The 16,624-nt window shown below is 45.5% G+C and overlaps 1 protein-coding gene across 2 annotated transcripts in view; it reads right to left on the bottom strand.

Annotated features, from left to right (window-relative positions):
* The window catches only part of MTHFD1L (methylenetetrahydrofolate dehydrogenase (NADP+ dependent) 1 like), a 377,119-nt gene that overhangs the window by 335,256 nt on the left and 25,239 nt on the right, over positions 1–16,624 (bottom strand). For both annotated transcript variants that reach the window (XM_077486370.1, XM_077486371.1), the window contains exons 3-4: positions 16,516–16,566; positions 10,982–11,032 (exon numbers count right to left, since the gene is read on the bottom strand). In XM_077486370.1, the coding sequence (XP_077342496.1) occupies positions 10,982–11,032; positions 16,516–16,566 (102 nt within the window). The remainder of the gene's footprint in view (positions 1–10,981; positions 11,033–16,515; positions 16,567–16,624) is intronic.

Raw genomic sequence — 16,624 nt, 5'->3', positions numbered from 1 at the left:
AAGCTGTCCACTCACTACATTGTAGCAAAGTATCAGTTTCTTCAGTGTTGTCACATAAAAAGATAGAATATACATTTTTATAAATACTCTCACATTTTTTTAAAATATATTATATACACACACACACACACACACACACACACACACACACACACACACACACACACACACACACCCCTAGGATGTGCAGTCAAATCATAAACACACCTAAGTCCCGAGCCTCTCCAGACCTAATGGTGACCTCAAGAGTTAGGGACAGCTGACATCCTGTGTAGAGTGGGTTACGAGGCATGGTGGGTGCAATGTAAGGTAGATTAATGGGTGCCAGATACTCCTGTTAAGAGACGATAAATCTCTTTGGATTCAAGAACTGTGGGAGAGGGGATTTGGGGCTAGGACACCCTTTAGTAGTTGTAATGTTAGATGCAGGGAAAGGCACCCAGCCAGACACCACATCTGCATGTGTAGACACGCTGTTTCCTATGGCAACAATCTTGAACCGTTTCTAACAAAGGTTGCAATGAACTCACTTTCTCCACAATCTCCTCTCTCGATCTTCACTCAGCTGAGCTCCCAGTCTATCACCTAGACCTGCTGATCCACTGCCACTGGGATTGCCTGAGCTCTTCCAATCCTCTCACCGAGTATCTTCCTCAAGTGTCACCCCACCGGTGTGCTCAGTCCCTGGCTTGGCACACAAGTCTGCTCTGCAAGCGTCACCTCCACTGGCTGGCCCTGGCTTGACACCTGCTGAAGTATCCCAATTCTTCACCATCCCCAGTTGGCAAGATTATCTGGTATTTGCTTCAGCTACCCACGATGGTCCCTGGTAACAAGGTGGATGGTCCCTAAGTGGCGACAGCTTCCCCTCTACCTACGACTACGGCATATTTTCCGGCTGGCAGAACAGTAATTTCTGGCTTGACTGCAAGCCACAGTCCCAACCCTGCGCTGCTCTCCTGCTTCTGGATAGGCCCTCAGACAGCCTAGCAGCCAGATGTCCCTGGGATAGGCCTCAGGCTCTGTCCTAGCAGCTGAAGGCAATACAACATCCACCCAGATAGCCATCCAGGTGGCACAGAACCCCAATCAATACACATTCTGGGTTAGGCCCATCATAATTTTATGAGCCTATTGTCCGAAATGGTATTTAGAATCAAGGCAGATACCGACACACACACACACACACACACACACACACACACACACACACGTGTCCTCCCCCCAATAAAAATTGTATGTGGCAACAGAGCAGCACCACACCAAGACTGTGGGTGTGGTCACATTGCATTAACAGTGAGGGGGGCTTAAATGGAACTGCTGCTTTAAGGTTGCCACTGCCACTTGATTAAGTGTAATGGACAGGCAGGTCTCCCCCCTCCTAGACCTGCCCAGTGTCCAAGCAGCCTATCTTTTCTAGAAAAGGATTTTACAGGTAAGCCATTTTAAAAATCCTATTTTCTTCATCGTACATCATAGGACACAGTCTTAATTACTTGGTGGGATGTCCCATAGCAATGCTACTTGAGGGGAGGGAGACACAACCCATAGGGTAACCCCCAGACCTGAGGACTTCTACTGCTGCCTGCAGCACACTGCACCCAAAGGCGATATCCTCATTCCATCTTACATGCACTTGATAACATTTGCAAATGTATGTACTGAAGGCCAAGTCGCGGCCTTGCAGATTTGAGACCAGGAGGCCTGGTCACGCACTGCCCAAGCAGCACCAACCACTCTGGTAGAGTGCGCCTTAACTTGAAAAGGGGGAATCTTTCCCTTTAAATCATAAGTTAGAATTATAACTTGCCAACGGTGGATTTTGACGCTGCCTGTCCCTTCTTAGGACCCTCTGGCAGAAGAAATAAGACATCAGTCTTACGAATCGGAGCAGTTTTCTTAAATACATTTTCCCTGCTCTCACTACATCGAGACAATGTAGTGACCTTTCTTCCCTGGAACAAGGTCTTGGGGAAAAAACCCTGGCAGGACAATATCTTCATTCAGATGAAAGCCTGAAACCACTTTTGGCAAAAAACCTGAACGAGGGCGTAACACCACTCTGTCCTCATGAATAATCAAATATGACTCTTTCCAAGAAAGAGCAGCCAATTCTGAAAGCCTCCTTGCTGAGGATATAGCAAACGGAAATATCAGCTTCCTAGTCAGAAGGACTAAGGGAACATGCTGCAACGGTTCGAATGGCCGTTTTTGTAACACTGACAAAAACTAAAAATTTAAGTCCCAAGGGCTTAAGAGTGATTTAACTGGTGGATTAATCCGCAGCACCCCTTGCATGAAACCCTGGCCTTAAGAATGCATAGCAAGCAGTCTTTGAAATAAAAATGTATAAGGCTGAGACTTGGCCCTTAATAGTACTCAGGGCCAACTTCATCTCTACGCTTAATTGTAGAAAGGTAAGAATTCAGCCTATGATACATCTCCGAGGGTACCAACCCTTGGACTCACCAGGAAACATAAGCTTTCCAGGCTCTATAATATTATATATATATATATATATATATCTCTAGAAGCTGGCTTCCTAGCATTAATGAAAGTAGAGATAACTGACCTGGAAAGCCCACGTTTATTCAGAATGTGGGTCTCAATAGCCAAGCCGTTAAATTTAGCCCCTGAGATAGCAGGTCTGGCTTTAGTGGGAAGAGCCCTGGACCCTCCACTGCCATCCTTATGATCTCTGCGTACCATGACCTTCTGGGCCATGCTGGTGCTACCAGTATTACCGATTTTCTTTCCAGCTTGATCTTGCAAAGAACTTGACGTAGCAACTGAATCAGGGAAAAGTGCATAGATCAGTAAAAACTGATCCCACGGGGTCGCCAACGCATCTGTTCCGTATGCGAGTGGGTCCCCTGTCCTGGATGCAAAGTTGACTAGCTTAGTGTTGAATCTGGATGCTAGAAGGTCCACGTCCGGAGTCCCCCATCTTTGGCAAACAGCCTGAAGCACCTTGGGGTGAAGAGACCATTCTCCGGGGAATAACTGCCGGCGACTTAGATAGTCCACCTGCCAATTCTCTACTCCCAGAATGAAAACTGCCGATAGGCATGGGACATTCTCTTCTGTCCAAGTTAGAATCTGGTTCACCTCTGAGCTGAGAGACTCTTGGTGACCCCTTGTGATCTACGCCACAGCTGTGGCATTGTCAGACTGGATCCTGGCAGGACAATTCTTTAACCTGGAGGTCCCGGTTTCTAGAGCCAGATACACTGCTGGAATCTAAGATGTCGATGGGCAAGGCTCCTACTCCCCAGCCTGAAAGGCTGACATCTGTCGTTACTACCTTCCAGATAACTGATCTGAAGGACTTTACCTTCAGCAGGTTCCAAGATAGTAACCTCCAACTGAGGCTTTGGGACACTCATGGGGACAGCCACATTGGCAAGTCCAAAGCTTGAATTATTTTGTTGCAAGCAGACAGAATACTGCTTTCAGTTTTGAATGGAATTGAGCATAGGGAAGATGGTAGCTTCATTCGAAGCAGTTCCCCAACAACCTCATGCAAAGGCGAATTGAAGGATTTCTCTTCAACCTGATCATCCTCACCAGCTCCTGTATGGAGCTGATCCTTGCGGGAAAGCAAGAACACCCCTTTTCTGGGCTGTGTCTATGATCAGGCCCAGATACTCCAGCCTTCTTAGTGGCTTTAAGGAGGATTTCTTTAGGTTGAGAATCCAACCCAAACCTTCCAGGTAACTGCTTGTGATGGCTACACCTTGCTTCAAACAAGCCACTGACTGGTCTATTAACAATAGATCGTCCAAGTAAGCCAAGACAGTTATGCCCTGTGCCCTTAACCTGACTAGAGGTGGGGCTAATACCTTAGTGAATACCCAAGGCTATTAACTGAAAATGCTTCTGTTCTACTTTGAACCGCAGAAACCTCTGGTGAGGAGGAAATATATGGACAAGCAGCTATGCATCTCTGATGTCGATGGATGCCAGAAGTTTTTCTCCTTGCAGGATGAAAACGACTGACTTGATTGACTCCATGCAAACGGAGCATATTTTCAGGAACCGATTTAGATTACGTAGATCTAGACTTGGTCCGATATCCCCATATGGCTTTGGCACCGTAATTAGGTTTGAGTAAAACCTCAAAACCTTGCTCTTGTTTGGGAATCTGTCTGATCACCCCTTGAGCCAATAAAAATCGGTCTAGTGCTTGCAACAGGGATTGCCTTTTCCCTGGATATTTGGGAACGTTTGATCTCAGAAAACGAGATGGTGGAAACTCTCAAAGCTCTAGCTTGTATCCTAGAGACACTGTGGAGAGAGTCCATTTGTCCTGAATCTCCCTTTGCCAGACTTCTGAGTACATCAGAAGTCTCTCTCTCCCCCCCCCCCCCCCTAGGGCGTTTCCCAATGTTACCAGGTGGAAGTGCTGGGTTGTAATTAAACCATGCAGCTAAAGCAGCTGCGTCAACCAATCAGCCACTGCCCATATAGAAGTTTATACACATCTCTGTATTAGCAACTGCTGTACTTTTTACCAAATCCCACAAGATCTATTTAAGTAAGAACCCCCTCAGCCGCTGGGACCACACATGTTCTGAGACAGAGGTGAACTAAGACACATCATAGGTAGTGTAAGTTACTCCTTATAGAGGAGACATTTATAAGGCATATAAGGTATATTGAAGGAAAAAGCAAAGCTTCTTCCCTTACCTTGTCTTTGCTGCAGGATACTGCTGATTTAACAGACAGATCCAACTCTTACCCATCACGGCGGGCTGCGTTTAAACACGCTCAAAGACTGGGGCCCTTTTAAAAGGGGTTCCGCTCCTTTGGGCCTTGTATAGCACCCCTCAAGACAACTTTAGGAAATGTAGCAAGACCAAAAAGAGTCCTGGTTCCTAGGGTCCAGCTCTCAAAGAGAAGCATTACAGGCAAAACCTCGTTCTTGCATCGAGGTCCAGGCACCATCCTATGGCCTCAGTGGCGAGGATGGATCTGATTGTGGAGGTTTCTTTAAATACAGCGTGGATCCCTCCTGGAGCTCCGCAGAGCACATCGTCACTCGTGACCAACACCTTAGACACTGGCGAAAAATCTGAGTGCTGGAAATTATATACATACACACATTTTGTATGAATACATCTGGTGAATAAGTCTATTTTTAGTCTGTTCCTATTGATTGATCCAGTATCTTAAATTATCATTTAAAAATCACTCATTTATAAATACCGTACAGGAGCATTATCAGGACAAAACCAAAAAAAGAGTTTCATAGTTTCATAGTTAGTAAGGTTGAATAAAGACACCAGTCCATCCAGTTCAACCTGAGTGAGTGTCTACAATAGACCCCATCCCTGTACATTGTGCACTCACATTGGTCCCTACCCTCAAGGCGCCCACAATCCAAGGTCCCCATTCATATACTAGGGCCAATTTTGGACAGAAGCCAATTAACCTACCTGCATGTCTTTGGATTGTGGGAGGAAACCGGAGTACCCGGAGGAAACCCACGCAGGCACAGGGAGAACATGCAAACTCCAGGCAGGTAGTGTCGTGGTTGGGATTTGAACCAGCGACCCTTCTTACTGCTAGGTGAGAGTGCTAACCACTACACCGCTGTGCCGCCCCATTTGCAGTTTGCAGGTGAAAAAAAAATTTAAAACTCAGATGGAATCAAAGGTCAGTTGTACTGTTTAACGTGTGTGGTGTCAACATGCCAAAGTCCAAAGAGGCCCTTAGAAGGAAGGTTGTGGATGTCTAAGAGTCTGGCAATGGACGTCACCATCCTGGCTCTACATCTCGTGCAGAGAACGCTTTGCTTTCATTTAAAATATACAAGCTTTTCCTGAATGGCACCCATGCCAAGCGGCTGACGTGTTCACAATGCATTAAGTGGTCCCGCTCAGTACTTGACTCGTTAGTAAATGATTACTTGAGTAGCGGTGTCTAGTTCAATGAATTACAGCTTCCAGGGGCAATGACCAGGTATGGTATTTACATAGTTTAAGTTTGGGTCAGCTTGGATGCATCTATGTAAAAATATGCCATACCCGGAATTCAATTTTAAAAACCATCTCTGCAGAAATTTAAAACAAAAAAAGGGAAGGAGTTTAAGATAATTACCACTTTTAAAAACATTGCCATTATGCAATCATTTACACTTTTTTTCCTGACTTTTTAATTGCAACATTTAACAGGGAAAAAAATAAATAAAAAGGAACTGTTACTCTATATGCATTTATTCAAGTAGAGTTCTGATTTAGTAACAATGATTAGTCCATAGAATGGAAGTGAGGTTCTACAGTGGAATCCTTTGTGTTAACCTCAGGGTGATGGAAAGTAGTAAATGGAAGGAGAAGCAGCCAGCATGGACGAGGAGGCATTGGTAACCAGCGACAGAGGTTCTTCAGGAGATTGGGACTGGTGGCTGTATGGTCTATCCTAAGCCACAAAGTCTCTACATTACAGCCTGCTGCTTAACAGAATTCTAGGGACTGGGCCTGAACCACGAGAATCACTGGGCCTTGCAATATATACAGCAACTTCCCTCCAGGCTTTCAGACTAAAGAGTAGTGTGTAATGTGTAAAAGAGCTGGTGGAGGGAAAAAAAAAAAAAAAAAAAAGTATTCTATGCCACTTACCCTCAAAAACAACTCTATAGTCAATGCCAGGACACATGTTGCTGGCAAACGAAAATACGTTATCCTTCTAGTGAGGGACCCAGTATAGTAGTATAATATTATAATACTTACCTGCTCTATGCAATGGTTTCTCAGAGCAGCCCCACTTTTCGGCCCTTCCCTCTTGGCCAAGTTTCCCCATAAGAAGCTGCTTGTGTGCACAGAGCACAGCTTGGTCCTGCCCCTGCTCTTTCCTCATTGGCTGTAATTGACAGTAGTGGGAGCCAATGAGGAGGGAGAACCACTGCTCTAGTGCACATTGCTGCACACAGGTTTTTTTTGCCTTCATGCTTAGAATGCTTGAGGGTAAAAAATCTTGAGCCTTTACAAGTCCTTAAAGCGGGATTCCACTCTTTTTTAATTTTTTTCTTACCTGTCTCACTGGTGGGCGAGTGCTACCTTCGATTGGCATCCACGTCCGGCGTTTATTTGACCCCCGGCGCGACAAATCTTTTCCTCAGGATGACTTATAAAAACCTGCTCTGGCGTTTTCCATTTTAACTGTGGGCGTCTGAAGCCAACAGGCATTTACTTCCTGGTATATGATGACGTCTGGCTCCCAGCATGCTCCGCTCCATCTTGCACATGCTCAGTGAGAGCAGTGACAAGGAAGGAAAAACTTTCATTGTCCCCTGTAGTGTCACATTATGCTGCCTATCACAGGATGCTGCGGAAGTGACGTTTCCGCCAGAAATTGCGTACTGCGCATGCGCCGTGCGTTCCAACATATGTTCGGCAATACAGTTAAGCAAAAGCATCACAGAATGTTACGGAAGTGACGTTTAACTTTTGAACCAGTGAAACCATCACATAATGTTACGGAAGTGACTGTGCAGACAACACAAACACTGGGCGTTACAACACCAATACTTCCCTTGTTACCTCGTATCAGTTTTTAAATAACCATGCTGAGCTACGTGTGCTGTTAGGTTATGGAGTGCTGGGACTTGTAGTGCCTATGCTGAGCTACGTGCAGTCTTAGGTTCTGCATTGCTGGGACTTGTAGTGCCTATCCTGAGCTACGTGCGGTCTTCGGTTATGGAGTGCTGGGACTTGTAGTGCCTATGCTGAGCTACGTGCGGTGTAGTGTCACATTTTGCTGCCTATCACAGGATGCTGCGGAAGTGACGTTGCCGCCAGAAATTGCGTACTGCGCATGCGCGATGCGTCCCAAACACTTGCGCCGTGCGTTCCAACATAGTTTCGGCAATACAGTTCAGCGGAACCATCACATAATGTTACGGAAGTGATGTTACACACAACACAAACACTGGGCCGTTCGTTACAACACTAATACTTCCCTTGTTACCTAGTAGGTTTTGCATTGCTGGGACTTGTAGTGCCTATCCTGAGCTACATGCTTCAATGTTCAGTGTCCTCATCCCTATCCCCGAGCTTCAATGTTCAGTGTCCTCATCCTTATCCCCCGCTTCGATGAGGACACTGAACATTGAAGCAGGGGGATAGGGATGAGGACACTGAACATTGAAGCAGGGGGATAGGGATGAGGACACTGAACATTGAAGCATGGGGATAGGGATGAGGACACTGAACATTGAAGCTCGGGGATAGGGATGAGGACACTGAACATTGAAGCTCGGGGATAAGGATGAGGACACTGAACATTGAAGCTCGGGGATAAGGATGAGGACACTGAACATTGAAGCTCGGGGATAAGGATGAGGACACTGAACATTGAAGCAGGGGGATAGGGATGAGGACACTGAACATTGAAGCTCGGGGATAAGGATGAGGACACTGAACATTGAAGCTCGGGGATAAGGATGAGGACACTGAACATTGAAGCATGTAGCTCAGGATAGGCACTACAAGTCCCAGCAATGCAAAACCTACTAGGTAACAAGGGAAGTATTAGTGTTGTAACGAACGGCCCAGTGTTTGTGTTGTGTGTAACATCACTTCCGTAACATTATGTGATGGTTCCGCTGAACTGTATTGCCGAAACCATGTTGGAACGCACGGCGCGAGTGTTTGGAACGCATCGCGCATGCGCAGTACACAATTTCTGGCGGCAACGTCACTTCCGCAGCATCCTGTGATAGGCAGCAAAATGTGACACTACACCGCACGTAGCTCAGCATAGGCACTACAAGTCCCAGCACTCCATAACCGAAGACCGCACGTAGCTCAGCATAGGCACTACAAGTCCCAGCAATACAGAACCTAACAGCACACGTAGCTCAGCATAGGCACTACAAGTCCCAGCACTCCATAACCTAAGACCGCACGTAGCTCAGGATAGGCACTACAAGTCCCAGCAATGCAGAACCTAAGACCGTACGTAGCTCAGGATAGGCACTACAAGTCCCAGCAATGCAGAACCTAAGACTGCACGTAGCTCAGCATAGGCACTACAAGTCCCAGCACTCCATAACCGAAGACCGCACGTAGCTCAGCATAGGCACTACAAGTCCCAGCACTCCATAACCTAACAGCACACGTAGCTCAGCATGGTTATTTAAAAACTGATACGAGGTAACAAGGGAAGTATTGGTGTTGTAACGCCCAGTGTTTGTGTTGTCTGCACAGTCACTTCCGTAACATTATGTGATGGTTTCGCTGGTTCAAAAGTTAAACGTCACTTCCGTAACATTCTGTGATGCTTTTGCTTAACTGTATTGCCGAACATATGTTAGAACGCACGGCGCTAGCGTTTGGAACGCACGGCGCATGCGCAGTACGCAATTTCTGGCGAAAACGTCACTTCCGCAGCATCCTGTGATAGGCAGCATAATGTGACACTACACCCCCATGGATTCTTGGGAAATTTCCCAGGGACCATTGCGAGGACGATAGCCACGCCTACTCCCACGGGAGGACAACCCGGAAGTCAGCTGAAACATCAGAAATAAAAAGGTAAGTAAATAATATTTTTTTTTCAGGGTTCGTTTAAGTATGCTATCTGTTGATTTTAATAACAAGAACTTTCATTTTTAGGTACCAAACCACTTTAAAAATAGGTCACGGATCTAGTTTGCTTCATTACAAATTTTGTAAAAGCATATTTTAAGGAAAACAGCATTGCTTTATAAATGTGCCGGACAGAAAATCTTTTTGGCTACAGTTAGGCCATTCAACTACTTTTTTTATTGGGTTCCACTGTCCTTAGTGGCTGCAAAACTGGGACACAGGCATTCATAGAATGGCACTGGAATCCATGATGGTGGATAGTTTGTCTCTACCTCAGACTCCTCTGTGCAGTGATATATACACACTGGTTTCCCCCAGTAGTGTCACTAGGGTTGGTGTCACCCGGTGCGAAAAAAATAAAGAAATGTGTCAACCCCCCCCCCACCCCCCCACCAACTATAGCCCCCCCTCAGTACAGATCACCCTCCCTCAGTACAGATCACCCCCACCTCGGTGCAGACCCTGCCTCTATCATTGCAGCCCCACCCCAGCAGTACAGACACCCCCCCTAACAGACCTCAGTCAGAACAGCAGGCACACACACACACAGCGGTGTGTGTCCCTCGAGCTCGGGCTCCTCCGTGGATGTAAACAGAGAGGAGGAGGCGGCTTCGTTCTGTTCCGCTGAGGGACACAGCCTCGGCGCGAGGCACAGGGCAGTGGGTGGTGTTAGCGGTGCCGCTACCCCCAGGTGTCACCCAGGTGCGGACCGCACTCCCCACACCCACCTAGCAACGCCACTGGGGAACCCACGAGCACCTGCCGGAGACCCATAAAGCAGAAGCCAGAACACTAAAATGACCTGATCTGTTTCTAGTAATGAAGAATCCATAACAAATTAAACAAATGGGATGCACAGCCCATCAAGGGAAAAACTGATGCACACCATTACATCATAAACAAAGTACAACTTCCTAGACAATAAAGGTTTAAATTTCTAGGCATATAAAGGCAGCGTGAATGTTCTCACCAAAATGCCACTAAATAGGCCTCTTTAAAATCAAGAGGGGCTATGGAACATTTTACATGTCATTTATAACTTTAAGGCTGTGGTATGAAGTTTGCACGGTTGCGGAGAACACTATGCGATAGGAGAGACTGGGCACATGCCTGACAGGTCATCTGGGCTCTCCTACATTGGGCACTTTATTCTCCCCCCTTAGTTCCCCCCCCATTCACACAAATTTAGACTCCTAAAGCAAGAAAAGCACCAAGCACATTTGTAAATGGACAGGTTCTTTTTTTCCCCTTTTAAAGCAGCAAAATCATGGATGTAAGACTAGCAATACACTATTCCGACTTGGGCAAATTCTGGCTTTAGATGTTGAGAAATGACAAAGAAATTGAAGGACATTCCAAATCAATGTCATATGGAAAGTATAGACACTGACCTCCTCCTCGCTGCTCCCTTCTAGGCGTACGTGAAGGACATCCACACCAAGCTGGAAAAAAAAAAAAATAAAAAAAAAAAAACACAAACAAAAAGGATTCAAGTCATTATCTTTGGAACTTTTCTCCCCCATTTCATTGCATTTACATGTATCCAGCAGTAGATATTGATTAACAGCATGACCCAAAAGGACTTCCTTTGTAGGTTTTTATTTTATTTTTATTTTTATTTTTTTTAACCTTAAATGGCCAATTGTGGGTTATTTTATATTTTAAAGCTTAACTCTAAGCAGAGATAAAATACACCCACAGCTCTGTATTCCAAGTTATATTCTTAAATGAAAGCAGTGCAACTACATTTGAAAGGATACCAGATTTTTACAGTATAGCAGAGTTTAGCTTAGAGGGAAGGAGAAAGAGCACAAGTAGACAAATCAGTGGCATCATGAGCATGCCAATAGTAGAAGAGTAGAATGAAACTGATAAGCTTGTCAGACTGCCGCTTCTCCCTTCACTGCCCAGTCAGAGCTGGGAGGAAATCTGTAAGGCTTTGTTTAAACAGGTAGCAGAGGGTTCATTTCACTGTCTCCCAGACTGCCAAGCCATAAGTTTACATGGCAAACAGCCATTAAAGTACACACTGCTGCAGTTGCGGCATGGTACAATTTATACAACAGGTTGCGTTTGGCAGGTGGAACCTATCCAAATGAAGGAGGCCATGCTGCAAGCTCCGTAACCATATGTAATGCGGGTGTGGGCTTTCAATGATTGAAAACAGGCATTCAGGAGGCTACACATCACGGGGGGACAGTAAACTCAAAACAGAAGTAAAACGAGGCCTAAGTATTATGGAAAAAAAAAAAAAAATTCATTATAGGATTTTTATATCCGCTTAGCAAAGCAATATATCTAAACCCCAAAAGAGAAGAGGGACCTCTTTGTCCCATTATGTACTCCAAGAACAGGATTTTACAGGTAAGCTGTTACAAAAATCCTATTTTCTTTATCATACATCATGGGACAGAGAGCCATAGTTATTAACTTAATGGTACGTCCCATAGCAATGCTATTTGAAGGGAGGGAGAGACAACCCGTAGGGTACCCCCAGACTTGAGGATTTATACTGCTGCCTGCAGCACACTGCGCCCAAATGCCTCATTACATCCACCTGATAAAATTTAGTGAATGTATGTACTGAAGACCAAGTTGCAGACTTACAGATCTGAGCCATGGAGGCCTGACCGACCTGGTAGCGTGCGCCTTGACAAGAGGGAATCTTCTCCTTTAAATCACAGGTCTGAATTATAGCTTGCCAAATCCACTTAGTGACAGTGGATTTCGACGCTGCCTGTCCTTTCTTAGGACAATCTGCCAGAATAAATAAGACAACGGTCTTCCGAATCTGGGCAGTCGTCTTTAAATAGACTTTGACCACAGCAAGACAACATAGTGACTTTTCTTCCCTGGAACATGGTTTTGGAAAAAACCACGGCAGGACAATATCTTGTTTCAGGTGAAAACATGAGACCACTTTCGGCAAAAAAAAATCTGGGAGGAGGGCATAACACCACTCTGTCCTCAAATACTCAAGTATGGCTCTTTACAAGAAAGAGCAGCCAATTCCAAAACCCTCCTTACTGAGGATATAGCAACCAAGAACACCAGCTTCCTTGTCAGAATGACTAAGGGAATATGCTGTATCGGTTCAAATGGCTGTTTTTGTAACACTGACAAAACTAAGTTCAAGTCCCAAGGGTTCAAAGGTGATCTAACTGAGGTTTTATGCAAGGGGTGATGCGGATTAATCTGCCATACTAAAGAATGTGTAGCAAGCGGTCTTTGAAATAAGACCAATAAAGCTGAGACTTGGCCTTTAATAGCACTCAAGGCCAACTTCATCTCTACCCCTAATTGTAGAAAGGCCTATGATATACCTCTGAGGGTGCCAACACTTGGATTCACACCAGGAAACATAAGCCCTCTAGACTCTAATATATAGTTCTGGAAGATGGCTTCCTTGAATTAGAGTAGAGAACACCTGGAAAGTCCACATTTCTTCAGAATGTGGGTTTCAATAGCCAAGCCTTTAAATTTAGCGTTCGTAAGGTAGGATGGAATATGGGCCCCTGTGAGTAGGTCTGGCTGTGGTGGAAGGGACCATAGATCCTCCACTGCCATCTTTACGATCTCTGCGTACCATGACCTTCTGGGCCATGCTGGTGCTACCAGAATTCCCGGCTTTCTTTCCAGCTTGATTCTGCAAAGAAGTCGTGGCAGCAACTGAATAGGAGGAAATGAATAGATCAGTGAGAACTGATCCCACGGGTCACAAATGCATCTGTTCCACATGCAAATGGATCCATTGTCCTGGACACAAAAGTTAACAAACTTCATGCTGAATCTTGATGCTAGAAGTTTTATGTTCGGAGTCCCCCATCTTTGACAAACAGCTCAAAAATTGTCGGGGTGAAGAGACCATTCCCCTGGCAATAACTGCTGGCGACTCAAGTAGTCCACCTGCCCATTCTCTATTCCCGGAACGAAGGCTGCCGATAGGCACGGGACATTCCTTTCTGCACAAGTTCGAATATGGTTCACCTCTGTCTGCGATGCAAGACTCTTGGGGACCGATACAGGGCACGGCTGCGGCATTGTCGGATTGGATACTGACAGGACAATCCCGTAACCTGGAATTCCAGGCCTTTAGAGCCAGACGCACTGCCCGAATCTCTAGGATATACGATTCTTGACCACTGTCCCTGGACAGTTGTCTTATCTAGTACTGCTCCCCAGCCTGACAGGCTGGAGTCTGTCCTTACCACTTTCCAGATAACTGGTCTGAAGGATTTTCCTTTCAGCAGATTCTGGGTAACGACCAATTGAGGCTTTAGGACACCTTTGGGGGGACAGCCGCAGTGGCAAGTCTAAGCCCCCGTTCACACCTATGCGAATTAGATGCGGCTTACACCGCATTTTAAAATACATTTATTTGAATGCATCTGGTTAACATATGTGCGTTGCATTCGCACTGCATATTGCACAAAAAAAATTTGCGTTTTCTGGGCATTGCGGTGCGAATTACAACCCATTATCTTCTACGGGAACGCATCTGATTTGCAGATGCATTCCGTTCTGAACACAAATTCTCTCCTTCTCACTACACCTCTCCCCACCCCCCCCCCCCCTCACTGATCCGCAGATAAAACGCAGAGGAACCTCTGAACTGATTTTTATCTTCGCAGTGAAACCGGAGCTTCAATTCGCAACGCACATGTGTGAACTGGGGCTAAAGCTTGGATCGTTTTGTTCCAAGCAGATAGAATACCGTTTTGCAACACTCTCAAATGGAACTGGGCATAGGGAACTGCTTTGAATGAAGCCACCATCTTTCCTAACAATCTCATCCAAAGGCGAATGGAGGGATATATCTATGATCAGACTCAAATACTCTAGCTTTTTTAGCAGTTTTAAAAGGAAGACTTCTCTAGGTTGAGACTCCAACCCAGATTTTTCAGGTAATTGGTTGTAATGCGTACACTTTGCTCCAAACGGGCAACCGATTGGTCTATTAGTAATAGATTGTCTAGGTACACCAAAGCTGTTATGCCCTGTGCCCTTAGCCTGGCTAGAGGTGGGGCCAGTACTTCTGTGAACACCCGGGGTGCTGTGGCTAGCCCGAAGGGCAAGGCTACAAACTGAATGTGCTGCTGTTCTACTTCGAACCGCAGAAACCTTTGGTGAGCGGGAAATATAAGCACATGCAGAGATATGCATCCCTGATGTTGTGGATAGAAAATATTGACCTGATCGACTACATGCATGCAGGTTGTGCAGGGACCTCTTTAAGGGCCTGTCTAGACTGGTCCCTTAGGGACTGACAGATGCCTAGTGGCACAACTGTAGGCTGGGTAACTGCACCTGCCAAAGAAAACAGAAATTCCAATCTTTTATCAGTTGGATCTTTATGCATTTGTACATGCCTACCAGACAAGTTAGACTATTATTCACACTGGAAATTTCAGCATCAACTGCTAGCACCTTCCATCTTTTGGAGAATTTCTCCTCCATGGGATAGAGCACTGTGAATCTCTTGAGATGGAGAATGCTTATCTGGGTGATCCCATTCAGAATAAATATGCTTTTCTAATAATGCATGTACAGCACATGCATGAAAAGGCTGTGAAGGTTTTAAGGAACCTAAAGAAGAAACAAAATTATCAGCCGATTCTGCTAGAGGTAGCTTGAAAGAGGCATGAAAAATTTCTGTAAGAGATTGCATCAGCGACTTCTCAGACTGCAAGGCTGAGAAAAGTTCATCTACCATTGTTTCCTCCGCAGAGAAGTAATTGGTTTGCCCTTCTTCCTGACCCCCTGAGGGTAACCCCTCATCCTCTATCCACTGTTCCCTTGGTAAGGGGTCGGAGGGGGATCTAACACGCTTCCTATCCTTTTGGATAGTGGATGCGATTAAAGTCGCTAATCTTCCTTCTAGGCCCTGCAGGGCGGAGGAAAACATTTTTCAGTCATGTATACAGGGGCTGAAATGTGAGAAGCAGTTGCACAACCAATTGGTCCCAATGACCCACCCTGGCTTGCCATATCTGGTATCTTAAGCGAGGGTGACAGTGTGGAGACACGACTGGAGTTCCTAGTGCTTGGGAGTGGCATTTTTGGTACCTTCGGGCTGTCTTTTTGGGAGCCATAGTGCTGAGCACAAAAAAATACCTGCATCCCTTACATGCCCCCAGTGCTCTTGGGTATTGTGTGTCCGCTCGCAGCTGCGAGCATCTGTCTGTCCCCAGCGCTTAAGCCACGCCCGTAAGCAACGTCCGCTCCATCAATGTCCCCCCCCCCCCCCCCCTCTGTTTTTTTTTTTTTTTTTTTTTTTTTTTTTTTTTTTTAATAAGCCTAGTCCGCAGATGGCTGACACTCCTTGAACGAGAGGGGAGGCAAGGTAGGGCTGTGCGGCAGGAGGAATACAAGCCCACCCCTAGCTTTTGAGACCACACACACAGTTTAGCTGGGACTTATGAGCTGACTGAGAAGCAACGTATTAAGGTATGCATTTACATCCTCTAGTGGAGACGTTAGGGGTGCTTTACAGGGCCAAGGTAGTGGACCCCCTATAATAGGGACCTGGTCCTTGAAGCTTTGCTAACGCAGCCCGCTGTGATGGGTGAAGTTTGGATCTGTCTGTTACAGCAGTATTCTGCAGTGAGGACAAGGTAAGGGAAGAAGCCTAGGAACTGTAAAAAGTCCACCTATGCTTTTTTCTTACACAAGTAAAAATGTCATGCCTAAACAGTGATCAGTAAGGATATTGTGCTCGCGGGCATGCATCGGCACATCCCAATGCAACTGTACCATCTTTATAGCAATTTCTCCTTGTTCCTATGCATTTAATAAATCAATCCCAATGTACTATTGGTTTACATTAGCACGTTATTTACATTAAATACACTTTACAAAAAAACAGAACTGCACAGATTTACAACTTTTAAAATCCAAAAGGTTAGTTCAAAGCATTAAATCTCACCTCTTGTGCATAATTTTTTGTTGCTTGCAAGGTTTGATCTTCCCCATTTCCCTTAAAATTAGACAAAGCAGAAGTTAACATCCATAAAACTGCAGTTTAAAAATCAGCT

Source organism: Lithobates pipiens, unplaced genomic scaffold (assembly GCF_037356315.1).
Source record: "Lithobates pipiens isolate NorthernLeopardFrog02 unplaced genomic scaffold, aLitPip1_a1.2 Scaffold_18, whole genome shotgun sequence".
NCBI classification, from domain to species: Eukaryota; Metazoa; Chordata; class Amphibia; order Anura; family Ranidae; genus Lithobates; species Lithobates pipiens.
The sequence above is the reverse complement of the archived record's forward strand: the minus strand, read 5'-3'. Positions and strand labels throughout refer to the sequence as shown.